The 15,030-nt window shown below is 42.9% G+C and overlaps 1 protein-coding gene across 1 annotated transcript; it reads right to left on the minus strand.

Annotated features, from left to right (window-relative positions):
- Positions 1-469: 469 nt before the first annotated feature.
- Positions 470-1,300, minus strand: LOC126101343 (uncharacterized). Its single transcript, XM_049912013.1, has one exon. It carries the CDS (start codon positions 1,298-1,300, stop codon positions 470-472), a length of 831 nt encoding a protein of 276 aa, XP_049767970.1.
- Positions 1,301-15,030: the final 13,730 nt, after the last annotated feature.

Here is a 15,030-nt window from a genome sequence, read left to right on the forward strand (position 1 = left end):
GACATTTTCAGAATTCCAAAGTGTTTATAGTAGTCAAACGCAATGTATATGTTGACGATTGCATTATGTTTACCTTTGAATGTCACGCTACACCTTTCCAACACCAAGAAATTATTGGAAGTACCAGTCAATATAACAGAATCAGAATACTTGTGCACATCCGCATTGCATAACTGAACGATAGCTCTGGGCCAATATTTCAAGAATATTCTTGAATTTAATCTTACGTTTAGTGAAGAACACAACTATGTATTTCTCTTAATTCATTATTAGTTAAGATATAATTTGTATCAGAACTTGACTGGAAATTGCAACAACGTATTTGCAGTAGCAGTTCTTCATAGCCGTCATCCTTCGTATCCAAAAGAAACGTTGGAGGTATATAGCTTCGCATTGCACTAATCATAGTTTATACTATAGACAAGCTTAACAGTGCTTACCCATATATGTGCGAAAGAAATTATCCACTTTATTTGACGTACCTGAGAATTTTCTGATGTGTTTCAATGCAAAGGCACAAATTTTCGTACATTTTATCACAGGTATTTGTCGGCATGCCTTTCACATATTTCGTTCCATCTTCTGACTTTACTTCGCAGTTCTCCGTTTTCAGACGGCAGATACGCAATGTGAGAATCTGTAGCTGCGCGCTCACGAGAAGCCTGATGGACACGAACAGCAGGTCAACACTGAAACTCAGCTGGGTGTTGCGCGCTGATGCTGCGCACTGCATCACGTACGAGAGCGCGTAGTGGTGGGTGTTGTTGTCCCAGTAGTGCTGCCCGAACGGCAGGCGCCGTTTCTCTGGATGCGCTATGAGCGGCATAGGGAACCACACTGGGTACTGCGAGAACATTAAGAGCAGCATTCCCAGGGTAAGACGGTAGCCGCGCTTCTGAGCGCTCTGCTGGATTTCGGCCAATGCAGGGTCCGCGGAGCAGAATTCGCTCTGCAGGGACGCCAGCACATCAACGCGTCTAGCCAGCACGTAGTACTGCCTTTGGTTGCTCAGGAAGAAGACCATCTTGACGGTGCCGCAGCCTATGGTGAAAGTACTTGTAAGCAACAGCGTCGTCTCCTCCATGTCTCCCCAGCAGGAGTAGAGCGCCAGCGAACTCTCTATCGCGTTCCAGAAGCCTAATACTAGGCCCAAAACGCCGTACGCATCGTATATCCAGGAGCCAGGCAATGGCCACACGCCACACAACCATAGATGACGGATGTTCAGTTTGAGGATCGACTTCCCGCTATCCACCCAGGACAGAGGCTGCTCCATATCCTCTTGTTCTTCGCTCGCCATTTAGTTTCAATATCACTGTTGAGCTGCGGACAAAAACTCTGTGACCGGTGACTTTGCCCTCCTAATAGGGCTAATGTAATACTAATGCGTCAGAACATATGAAGAGGCGATAGGTACCATGGCCCATTCACCATCTGGCAGCCACTGGCACTGCGGGAGCTTCGTATTATATAAATGAGCGTGCTTGATAATGGATTTTAAATAATCGTTCAGTGCTGCTGCATTTTGTAGATGATTCATTGATATTCTACTGCATATACTCAAGTCTGGGTTATATAACTTAAACAAACGTAGCACTGCAACAGAAATAAAATATGATAGCGGACCGTTGGAACAGCTCGAGGCACCGAAACTGATCGATGAGCGTCTTCTGTCTAAAGAAGCATGTAGTTCTCGCAATGTAGTTCACAAGAATAGCGAGCTTTCTTGTGAAATCCGTTTGCTGCTACGCAGTAAATTACACTACTACTGCATGAATAATCTAAATGTAATCATTCAGGTTTCCGATTTCGCGATAAAACTATTTATGTGCGATTAAAGCCCAGGTGTTGCGGAGATAACAACAGGTGTTCTATGAAAAGATCGTTTGTTAAACTGAACCGAAATGATATAAATGGCCTCAAACAAATTCCAAATTGACGCTCTTTAGCTGAGTCCTTTGCGGCAAAACTGGAGACAGCGTATTCGACACTTTCACTAGTGTTTCATGCCTGTATTATGGAAATTCACATTGTCATAAGCAATGTATTCTGCATAAACACCCTACTAAATTTCATGCTCAGTAAGAAAGATAAAAGTAATGCTGAAGACGATTTAAGCGCCAGAAAAATAAGTGTGTCAATGTCTGTGCAAACGCAGAATCTACACACATCAAACAAAGTTTTGCATTACCCCGGTTCCCAGAACTCCTGAAGATAGACATTGACCGTGGATGTTGTATCACAGACACAGTCCCTTGGACTGTTCACAAATATCGCTAAACCCGCCCAAAGATGTAAACAACCATGCGTGAGCAGTGCCTATTAGGGGAGGTCCGCCCCTGGAAGATGAGTGGACAGCCCAACGGAATGTATTACCTAACGGCCCGGGTTCGATTCCCGACTAGGTCGGAAATTTTCTCCGCTCAGGGACTGCGTGTTGTGTTGTACTTATGATCATCCTTTCATCCCCATCGACACGCAAGTCACCATAGTGGCGTCAACTCGAAAGACTTGCACTAGACGGGAGGCCCTAGCCACACGGCATTTCCATTTCAATTAGACGGAGGAGGTCTGACAGCCAATCAGTTCCAGCCATTCCACCAGGAAGGAGGTACACGGTTCGTATTGTCTGTAGTTCAACCATTCCTAGACGATCAATACCGCGGTTTGATCGCGTCCGCAGTTACTTTCTGTCAGGAAGGGCTCTCAACAAAGGAAGTATCCAAGAGTCTCAGAGGGAACCAAAGCGAAGTTGTTCGGACACGGAGGGGATACAGAGAGACAGGAACTGTCGATGACGTGCCTCGCTCTGGCCACCCAAGGTCTACTGCTGCAGTGGATGACCGCTGCCTACGGATTATGGCTCGGAGGAACCCTGACAGCAACGTCAACAATGCTTTTGGTGCAGCCACAGCATGTCGTGTTACGACTCAAACTGTGCGCAGTAGGCTGCATGATGCGGCAAATTCACCCTGACGTCCATGGCGAGGTCCATCTTAGCAACCACGACGCTATGCAGCGTGGTACAGATGGGCCTAACAACATGCCGAATAGACCGCTCAGGACTGGCATCAAGTTATCTTCAACGATGAGTGTCGCATATGCCTTCAAGAGACAATTCTCGGAGACGTGTTTGGAGGTAACCTGGTCAGGCTGAACGTCTTACACACACTGTCCAGCGAGTGCAGCAAGATGGAGGTTTTGGGGTGGCATTATGTGGGGCCGACGTATGCCGCTGGTGGTCATGGAAGGCGCAGTAACGGCTGTACTATACGTGACTTCCATCCTCCGACCGATAGTGCAACCATATCGGCAGCATATTGGCAAGGGATCCGTCTTCATGGACGACGATTCGCGCCACCATCGTGTACATATTGTGAATGACTTCCTACAGGATAACATCTCTCGACTAGAGTGGCCAGCATATTCTCCAGATATGAACCCTATGAAACATGTCTAGGGTACATTGGCTCTGAGCACTATGGGACTTAACTTCTGAAGTCATCAGTCCCCTAAAACTCAGAACTACTTAAACCTAAAGACATCACACACATCCATGCCCGAGGTAGGATTCGAATCTGCGACTGTAGCTGTCGCGCGGTTCCAGGCTGTAGCGCCTAATACCGCTCGGCCACTCCGGCCGGCGGGGTAGATTGAAAAGGACTGTCTATAGACGACGTGACCCACCAACCAATCTGAGGAATCTACGGAGAATGACCGTTGAGGGGTGGGACAACCTGGACCAACAATGCCTTGACGAACTTTTAGATAGTACGCCACGACGAATAGAGGCGTGCATTAATGCAAGAGGACGTGCAACTGTGTATTAGAGGTACCTATGTGTACAGCAATCTGTACCACAATCTCTGTAGGTCTCGCTGTATGGTGATACATCATGCAATGAGTTATTTTCATGAGCAGTAAAAAGGGCGGAAATGATGTCTACGTTGGTCTCTGTTTCAGTTTTCTGTATATGTTCCGGAACTCTAGGAACCGAGGTGAAGCAAAACTTTTTTGATGTGTGTATTATGTGGTTCGGATTGTATGAACACTCAAAGAGCGAGAAAGATCCTCCGTTCACTATTCAGTTTGAAAAGATCTTACCGATCATAATAGTCGAATGTATTATTCGTCTACAAGACATGATGTTTCACATGTCATCTATATACAAACAGATAAACATTTACAAAATTTCATTTTCCATACATACAAACATATTATTACCCACAAGATTTGGTGACTTACGATTTACCTGTAAAGACAAGCCCCGTCTCATCTGAGTGGCAAACGTCTCTGAATGCCCTGCGAGGAACTAAAGTTCAGTTCTCGCTTTTATCAGTGATTTTTTCTTTGTGGGAGAGCTGGAACGTGTGCACTTAGCTTCGTGATTCCATTTGAGGAAGTATGTGACTGAGAAGCGGCGGAGCCGGTAGACGAATAGTCAATAATATCTGAAAAAAATTACGCTGTGCTATTAATTTATACACCTGCTTCACAATTCACTTCTTACTGTACGTTATACGTACAAACACACACACACACACACACACACACACACACACACACACACAACAAACGACATAAAGACATTACACGCACTGTGCACGCATATACACACAAGTTTGACCCGCATCAGGACCATGAATATTCTTCAGTATTTATAGCATGCTCTCCCTGTTTTCCTCTCCAAAACACTAATGAATCCCATTCCTCCACAAAACAACAAGATCTTCAGTTCGACACAGCGGAAGTTCGTTAGTATACTATCCATCACAGATCTTCAGCGTAAGATTTAAGGGTTAGATGCACTATATTTTGTCTATACCAGAACTTCCGTAATTCAGTTATGATAATTTTTCCAACCCCCATTCTTTGTTCTCTAAATAATTCTTACCTGGATGTTATCACTATTATAAATTTTTGCTGTAGGTCTCTCTTTAATTTCTCTGGGAAATTTCTTGTTCAATTTTATTAACAGATACAGAATATTTCTAATGTTTTCTGTTAACTTCTCTGCAGTGGAAGTTAACTCTAGCACTTTTTGCGTGATAATAAGTTCTTCTGCTCGTGTAGTAACTCCTGGTCTACTTCTTATTCTGCGTAAGAGCCTGGTCTGCACCCATGTGTTGCTTTTAGAGCTCCAACTTCTTTCACACATTTTCCCAGTATAATTATGAATTATGGTTATCATTTGATAGTCCTTTTCTATAATTTAAGAACTGTAGCCTCATAAACTGGTGAGGCCTAACTGATTTGCTAAAACTACAACCGGTAGTTTGGCTGTGGAACTTTGGTGTTGGTATTGGGGTACAATCCCTCACAATGAGGAACAGCCAATTAGTATACTTCGGTGAATTAAGGAAATTTTCAGATCTCTTCCCTGGTAACACCAGAGGCTGAACAGCATTGGCCATTAGTCAGGTAGAATGCTAGGGAGGAAGGACTGCTGATGGATCAACAGTAAACAAGGAATCTGTTGCAACACCGTGCATCAGCGAAGCATCTGATCCAGTAATGTGCCATAAAATAACTCATGGGGACTGAGAGATAACGTGACAAAGGTGGCTTCAGAAATTATCGCAAGAAAACTTATGTTGAATGAAAGACTAACTATTCGGTTTACTGACACCAGAAGAGACTTTCTAAAAGGTGAAGTTTTGACATTCTAAATCTATCAAGAGAGCTGACAAAATGGGAAAACCAGTATCAACTACATTGCCACCTCATCTCAGACCACACAAACTCGCCCTGTATGAGTGCTAATTAGGGCGCACTTCTATTAATTTTGCAGGTGTCGAGACCAGAGGCCTATTATAATCCACTCTCTGCTCGTCTGATCGCCTTTGATCTTCTCTACGAATCAACATATCCTCTCTGTATGCCAGCTACCGAGTTAAGACTGGTGGGGAGCTGTGGTCGTCACCGTCACCATCCAAAAGGCATTCTGAAGTGGTGTCCAGCAGCACCTTGGAGCTGATTGTCATTTGTTATCATGCTGTTGTGAAACTGCCGCCGCTCTCCACTGTTGCTTCGAGGGTGCTATTCTCTGTCCCCCCCGCATTAGGTAACAATAGTTCTCTGCATAACTTCCTGTATTCCGAGCAGAGCTGACAGACACCTTGTCTGTGTGCATTCCAGGACTGGACCATGAGTGTCCTGGCGGTCACCTTCTGGAGGCCAGGTGAAGTCTCATTTGGTACAGACGTGTCTGATTGCTAATGCAGATGAAGTGACCTGCCACATAACTTTGCTGCTGCCGATCCGATAGGCCACTGAAGTTTGCTGGGGCCAGCTCTGTCCACACTGGCTTCCCGAACGCTGAAGCGTCAAGTGTTCGCTTTTATGAACAATAAATGTTTAAAATTGTAATTCTGTTTCGATATAACTTTCAGGCATGAGACAGGCATGTACCTTGCGAGTTGGTGTACACACATATCTTGGCTTGTCAACCATCGTTCTCTTCCTGACCTCGACCTGAGCTCGATACACGATCTGCCGTAGCGCCCTAACCCCAGGATGCTACAACATGAAGAGCACGCCATATGACACCGGATGAAAAGCATCCCTATCTTTGTACACAATACAGAAATACTATCTGCATTACCTCACAGCCTGATGGGTTTGGTGACAGCAAAACACTTAGTGCTGTACTCATCAGCACCTCGTGAATGGCACTACAATTGCCTTAGATTCATTGTGTCACAGGACCAAATCATTATACACTTCTAAACACTGTGACGTAAATGAGTGTGTGTAAATTTAATATTTTACCGTGTTTGGTGCAGCGGCTCTCTGGCTAATTCGGTAAAAATCTGACTTCTGGGTGAAAGATATCGAAGTGGGTCCACAGATATTTTCTGTCACTTACCAGTTCTTTTACATTTGGTAAAGATTTATTTTTGTGAAAAATTCAGAGTAACAAAGTGTTTGAGGGAACAGATTGCTACGAGGGGCAGTTAAATGAAAACCGGACGGCCGCCACGGCAAGACCATGGAATGCTTCCATCCAAAAGTAGTCACCACATGAGCTACGATATTTATCCCACAGGAAGACGAGATGATCTGCCGGTATTTTGCAGAACGCGGTCGGCTTTCGACACATCCACACCCACACCCACACCCACTCTTGCACTTCCTCGTACGACTGAAACAGGCGTCCACGCATGTCTTCCTTCAGGTCTGCAAAGATGTGAAAATCATGTGGTGAAACGTCCAGGCTGTACGAATGATGTTGCATTCTTTCCCAGTCAAATCGCTGAAGTGTAGCCATCATACAATTGGCGCTGTGGGGCAGGCGTTATCCTGCCAAAGGATGATTCCAGCATACCTGGGCGTTTTCAGTTTACGGCACGTGGCAGTTTCTGCAAGGAGTCTTCATGGCTCTGCTCTTTGACTGTAGTTCCACGTTCTAGGAACTGACGAGCAGACGGCCCTGCAGTCGAAGAAGATCATCATGATCTGATGTGGCGCCGCCATTTCGAGCGCGAGGGAGACGACAAAGCCAACAGTGGAAGTATGTCTCGTCTCCCTGTGTACAAAATCCAAAGTTGTTCATAAAAGTTCCGATATGTTGCCCGATAATGCCAGGTGCCACAGTCTACCTTGCACATCTACATCTACACTTATACTCCGCAAGCCACCCAACGGTGTGTGGCGGAGGGCACTTTTTTGTACCTTTACTACACGCGTTAACATTTAAAAATATTTCTCAACGTTAATCGCTTATTATTCAGCATTTACCAATAAACCGCGCTGTAGATCAATAGAACTAATGGCTGCGCTTCTTTGTAGCAGATCAGAAAACGTTACATTTATGTGTGACGAGAATGATAATGAAATAAAATTCCAAACAAAGAAGATTCATTTCAGTGACAGAGAAACTCTATTTTCCACATACTAACTAACAAGATAATACAGTTTTGTAGACATCTGTGTTACGAGAGATCAATCACATCCGATCAGTATAATAGTCCGATCAAGAAGAAGGATGATTCTAGAAGAATCATAGATAACAAAAAAATGGAGACTTTCATTATCTTTTTCCGTGGCTATTGTCTGAGATATAATTTCTTACAGAATACCAAATTATGTCATTGACAATAATTATTTATTATTTTACTATCGCATTCCAGTCACAACGCTGTCGCAAATATAATTCTGAATAAAATATAGTCGTGGATGTTAGATATTGCATGCTGTGGCGACTCGACGGCTCATTTCATCTGGCGTAGTTGGGGTTTCAAGATGGAGTGTATCTTGCAGTGCTCCCCATAGAAAGAAAACCAGAGAAGTCAAATCAGGGGATCTGACCGCTTCATTATGTGCAATCCAACGAAACTTTTTATCCAATATTTGTGTTGCGTTAACCGGTCATCCGCGGTGTTGGAACCACATACACTGTCGTTTATACAGTGGTACCTATTCTAGAAGAACAAGTTGTATTTTTCTAAAACAGTGTCCACACGTATTTCCGTTTAACAACCCTGTAATGACATAAGGTCCCACAATGGAATTTCCATTGATACCGCATCATAAGTTTATCCTTTACGACCAGTGGTGTTGTACATGACGAAGAAAGTGAGGATTTTCAGTTGACCAGTGGTGTATGTTACGTAAATTTACATTACCGTGGTTTGTAAAGGTTGCTTCGTCGTTATAGGGAACACGATGGAACATCACAGTGCAGTGTTCCAGGAGCTACACAGCAAACTGCCAAAATTCTACAAGACATCATGTCCTCTGAGTGCCTGAATTAGTGATAGATGATAAGGGTGGAAACTATGTCGATGCAATGAGCTAAGACATTCGTCTGACTGATCTCACATTCCTTGGAAATACGACTCATGTCATCATGCGAATTGATAAGCGTCGTAGGCCGAACAGCTTCTTCATGTTATCTGTAAGTTACAGTATTCGTCTTTGTCTTCCATTTTGTGTCGAAGCTGCCCTTTCGCACTAGTGACCCAAAATTCTTGCTAGTACCTTGGGCGACGGACAGCGACGATCAGCACAGACGTTTCGCCAGAATTTCATATTCGCTGTGTAAAAGCATCATGTTTAACTTATCTTCGTTGGTGTATATGTCTGCATGCGAGGAATGTTGAAGTGGAAATGATCTGCCGATAGACAACACAGTTTCTAATAGTTTTGCAAAGCAGACAAGTTATGAATCGAAATGCTTGATACAGTGACGTAGCCCGACATCAGTGTGTTTACAACACAACAGCCGGCGCCGGTCGACTTGCCTTTCAATTTTAGAATATTTGTCAGATTCTTTTACGAAGAGTTTCAAGCTAAAAACTAAAAATAGTTATATTATTGTATTCTTCTATTCAAGCGCTTCCAGCTGCCGTTAAAAAGTATGTCATTGTATTAAAAATATATATAACCATAGTTGTTTCAGTATCTCGATCGATACAAGAATTAACTACGCAGGAGAGCAATTCGTGCTAGGCCGCATCAAACCAATCAAAAGACTGATGACTCAAACAAAAAAAGAAAGAAAAGTAATGAAAATACGCACCGTAGTGTGTGCCCCTTAGCATACTGTCATTTGCCGAAAACCTAGTTTCGATATCTGCAGCCGTTCACGTACAAAAAGGTATAGTATGTCCTACGTGATTAACCACCGTATATGTAGATTGTGAAGGGTGCACTTCGCGTACTGTATGTTCATTGTGTGAATGAATATTGAAGATATTGAAGGTAAACGAATATTGAAAATAAAGAAGCACGGTTATGTAAAAATCGTAATAAGTCTTCAAACTGACGTTTCCGTTGTTGTAAGTTAAGGAAATAGATTTGTTAAAGTGTTCACTAGTTGTGTAACGGTAAAACTTGTTCCTTTGTATGTGTATATATTGGTCATTAAGATATTTCGTGTGTGATCAATGGTTGGTTGACCGGGGGGATAGTAAAACTCATTAAGATAGAATAAGCTGTCAAGTAGAGCACAAAATGTAAATATATATGACAATATTAACGGTTTGGTGTAGCAGTATAATTGTTTAATGGTTAGTATTTACAAAACAAAAGTTCGTGAGCCTCAATGAGGAAATTATCTAATTCATTGACTATGAATAGATAAACAGATGTAGCTGAATGATGGGTTAATATTTTAGTGTTGAACCTGTAAGGACAGTAAGATGTGATACTTCCATGACTGAGCGAGACCTTTGCGTCTATTTTTGCACATGCACACGATAATTATTCTGCTCTGAGCAGATGAGCCACGTTGAGAGTATAAGTAACGATTTGTTGTCAAGACTTTAAGTAGCGAAGAGTTCATATAATGGTAAATCTATAATAGAGAATCAGCTCAATGTAATCAGTACCTCATCGGAAAGATGAGTACCTTATACAATGTAAATACTTTTATAAATAACGACAAGAAAATGTAATGATAGACGTGCAACTAATTTGCTTCATGTAGGCTAAGGCGATCCGAAGTAACTCATGTGAAGTGCATATGTGTAATTTAAATGATAAGACTCTAAAGTGAAAACCAGTGTCGGAACTGTTGTGAAATCAGTCCGCCTATTTACAACAACAGTGAAATACTTTTGAATGAAATAAGGATGTTAACGCGGCGGCAACCCGGGGAGTGAAATCTAATAAATGGCGTGTGTTGTGTAGTAGAATCAAACCGTTTCGCTGACACCTTTGCTATAAAGTGATGAATACTTAACGTACCTGGGTTCAGATCAGTGAGTTACTCGTTGCCGGTGGTTTAGTGTGCAGAAGGAAGATGTCCTTGGGTTGTCTGACAATGAATCCTACACAACGCACAAGTAGACGGGAGCCAACTCACTGAATCGCCAACTAACTGCGAGCGTTAGTTGCACAAGCACCCATTGACAACTCAACCCCGAAGAGGAATTTATCTGTTGGCGTTGTGTCGCACACTTGGAACTATTAAAACATGTTCAAGCAGCAAGATCAGATTTATATGAAAGTATTTTTAATGAGAACGTACATACTCTCTATTATGAACCTTAATGCACGTTGTGGTGCATACCAAACAATGAACCAACGAATTCATCTAGTACATAAAATGAATGGATTTTTATAGAAAATAAACTCTAAACTAATGTCCCCTAGCAGAAACAAAAAACATGTTGCTCTCGTAATTTCATTCTTACGTAACATATGTATGACTTGTGAGGAAGAACATGTTTTGTGTAATGATATATTTTATTTTAGCACAACCGTTACCAGTCATGCAGAAGCATTTCTAAGTCCACTTTCCGCTGTACGATTGGCCCATGGAACCTGGTCCGTGGTGGACAAATGATGCCAGGTTGTTGGCCTGCCGGAGTGGCCGAGCGGTTCTAGGCGCTACAGTCTGGAACCGCGCGGCCGCTACGGTCGCAGGTTCGAATCCTGCCTCGGGCATGGATGTGTGTGATGTCCTTAGGTTAGTTAGGTTTAAGTAGTTCCAAGTTCTAGGGGACTGATGACCTCAGAAGTTAAGTCCCATAGTGCTCAGAGCCTTTGACCCATTTGATGCCAGGTTGGTTCGTGAAGTCACACAGCCTTGTAACACGTCGCCTAGGTCGACTCCTCACTGGTAACAAGCGATAGCCACGGACGTCACCTGCCCCCTGTCACCTGCCCATATGCTCATGATGAAGGGTGTTGAAAATTTACAAAGTAGATTGTTTTAGACTCTTTGTAGGTCCTTAGTGACATTAATTCTCAGCCTTCTTAAAATGACAGTCGGAACGTTATTTACGTGTGTCTGCTACCTAAACATAATATTCGTCGTAAAAAGAGAAATCATGAAATTTATGGACGATGGAAAGAAAAAGTCTTCTATCTGTGGCCATACGCGTATATGTATAAAATGTAACGTATATTGAACGACACTGTATACGACCACAGACGAACTGTGATGGTGATAGACCACGTAAAGTAATGATATTATCTAGTGTATGTGTTGAATTGCGATTAATTGAATGGTGCCGTCAAGTCAACTACAACAAACTGTACCAACATCATTCAAGGGTGCTAAATAATAATACATTAAAATTGTGAGAAAAATAAATCCAGAACCTCACAAAGTATCAGAGTCTATGGACATTAAGATATGATATTGTCTGTAATTTTTTCGTTACATTTTTGTCTTAAGGCATTTGATACTCCTGACTTCTATTACTTGTCTTTGACCCCTTTTCTCTCTGCATAGGTAGCAGAATGTGATGGTGTTGTGCTATTTGGGATAAATATATTTGATTTAAACATGATGCGACGTGGTGTAATGTTATTAATGTTTCCTGTCGTAACTTTGTTTTTGAAAGTATTTTCCAGAGCTGGTGTTACTAATACTGTTATGCTACTGATCGGCAGCGATTGCTGCAGTCATAAATGCATACTGCTGGATGAATGAAAGAACCTGTCTCTTTTCCAGAATTTGTTTTCCGAAATAGGATCCATTTACTGAAATACACTAGAACTACCTGCAGCGTGAAATGTATACATTGCTCCCCACGGTCGTGCATCACTTTATTAGTAGCGAAGCAGCAACTGGATACTGTGCTGATACAAAAAAGGCTTTGCTGTCATTAAGAAAATTCCTCCCTCACTCCTTTCTTGCTAATTATATGGAACAACTAACTTTGAATCATTTATCTAAGTGGGAGGATGAACTCACAATCAGAAACCACTTTTATCGCTGCTTTACTGCGCCACAGAGCTGTTGAAAACTACTCAGGCTGCAACGTTACTCAATGTCTACTGTTTACTCTCTACTGTGCAACTGGTAGCCCTCTGACACAATACGTGGTAAATATAGTGTGACGGTGTGTTGTTGTAAGTTGTGGGCAAGAGGCTCTCTGCTGGAGTTGTGTGGAGGAATGGGTCATTAATGCAACAAATCAGTTGACAGAACACTTTATGGGAAATTTCGATCATAAATAATTAGCATATCTGAGACAGACAGACATCAGATGATGGAAGATGAACCTCGGACCCGAGCGCGATCTTACGGATACACCAGAGCAAGCGTTCCTTGATAGGGTTAGTGGACAGTTCTGCTACCACTGAATGGCGGCAGACGGCGGTGGGAAGAGGGCGGACAGAAGTGTTGCAGCTAGGCTGGGCTGCGCTCTCTGGCAGTGGTCATTCGTGGAGGCAGCGTCATAGATGCAACAACGGATAGCATTGGTTGTGTGTCACTGAACACAGTGCCGAATGATGAGGGACTGAACCTGGAGGTTTATATCCAGCTTCTGTGTGCTGACAGTTACAGAAATGTCTGGAGTGGGGGCGAAGTCCGACACGCGGCCTGATCAGCAGTTCAGTCGGTCACGTTGCTACAGCCACGTGACATCCCCACATACTGGCGTGCGTGACCATCGACTGCGGAAATGGCACTTCCGATGACGTTGTTAGGTTATTGGGGGTGATGCCTGGTGGTCAGCTTCTGACAGTGTGACACGGGGGCTGATCATACAGTTCAGTGATCAGCGTCTGCTGTCTGTCTGTGGCCTCGTTGCTGTTCTGTTATAACTTTATGCTATTGCAGTCCCTACATACCACAATTAAAAAAAAAAGAAAATGTCGTCCCAGGGATTTGGCTCAAACAATGTCTCCAGTTTATTTGTAGTTACTTACGTCTCAGATTTCCACTTTTAATACCAATGTCATTTTATATTCAGCAGAGCTTACACTTATTTTTCTTACTGATTCACGCCAGAGTTCCTGGGTACCTAGTTATTTTTTTCCACTAACTGAATCTAGGTCTCTGATGCTGACAAGAGTACCAATGACCTCAAGTAAAGGAATGTAATCCTGGTTTTTGGGCAGCTCTAGAGCTGAGCTGGCAGTGCAGGATACTTATTACTATCAGCATGAGGCAAGCAGGTGATGGTCTGATCCTCACTGTTATGAGTTTGTGGCGTCCTTCGGCCCACTGGAGCCTCTCATGATCAAGTAGATGCTCGATCGTCACCCAACCACTTTGTACTGCTATCATCTGCTCCATGACACCCAGAATGGTTGTGTGTACTGAGGTGTTTAGGTAACATGGTTTACCTTGGGCAAAATATTGACGAGTCTGTCCAGTAGGCACATTAACGAGTCTGCAGTCTGGAACCGCGCGACCGCTGCGGTCGCAGGTTCGAATCCTGCCTCGGGCATGGATGTGTGTGATGTCCATGGGTTAGTTAAGTTTAAGTAGTTCTAAGTTCTAGGGGACTGATGACCACAGCTGTTAAGTCCCATAGTGCTCAGAGCCATTTGAACCACATTAACGAGTATTTGGTATTTAGGGTTGTGGTTCGAGTAACGGTGGCGCACGACCTCAAAATGGGGCCGCAAATGTCGCACTATATATCATTTAACAGCACTCCCTGCCACTGTAGCTCTTTGTTGGGGGTGACGCCGAAATGTCTGTCGTAGCAGATGGCAATGACCACTTTAGGTTTAGGTATTGAGTGTAGCTAGAGTGTCCCTAATTTCGGGAAATTTCTTTTTCACTTGTAGTGATATCTCTAGGCTGCTCGGTTGCTAGTTTCTCAGGCCGAAACAGAATGTACTCACACAGTTCATGAACAGTGTGTATTCGCTTTATGGGCAAACAGTGACTGTGCCCAGCTCAGCAATACAGTAATTACACAGTGGACAGCGGTACTCCCTCAAACCCTTCATCACCTTAAATGATTGTTTTAACCTAGAAAACATTAGTTATAAAGAATCGATACAGTTAAAGTGAAACGTCAAAGTGTCTCATATATACAAACGCAGACTTTCATTTACTGTCAATATTCCTCCTGTCAGCATATCTCCTTCTACACAAACTACACACATAACAAACAAAAACCATACTGAATCATGTAGCATTGGTATCTTCCTTCTAAATTAGACACATCAACTTTCTGCTAATATTGTAAACAAAATTTGATCTGGAACTTCTTCTAACCTATTGGCTAAACACAAATACTTCCTGTCAGCCTATCTTATAAAAGCAACACAGGCATAATCAGATCACATAACTACGAATGTCCCTAGTAATTAATGAGTAAATAGAAG

Source organism: Schistocerca cancellata, chromosome 9 (genome assembly GCF_023864275.1).
Source record: "Schistocerca cancellata isolate TAMUIC-IGC-003103 chromosome 9, iqSchCanc2.1, whole genome shotgun sequence".
Classification (NCBI taxonomy): domain Eukaryota; kingdom Metazoa; phylum Arthropoda; class Insecta; order Orthoptera; family Acrididae; genus Schistocerca; species Schistocerca cancellata.

Coding starts and splice junctions, on each gene's coding strand:
- LOC126101343 (XM_049912013.1), bottom strand. CDS start 1,300: ATGGCGAGCGAAGAACAAGAGGATATGGAGCAGCCTCTGTCCTGGGTG.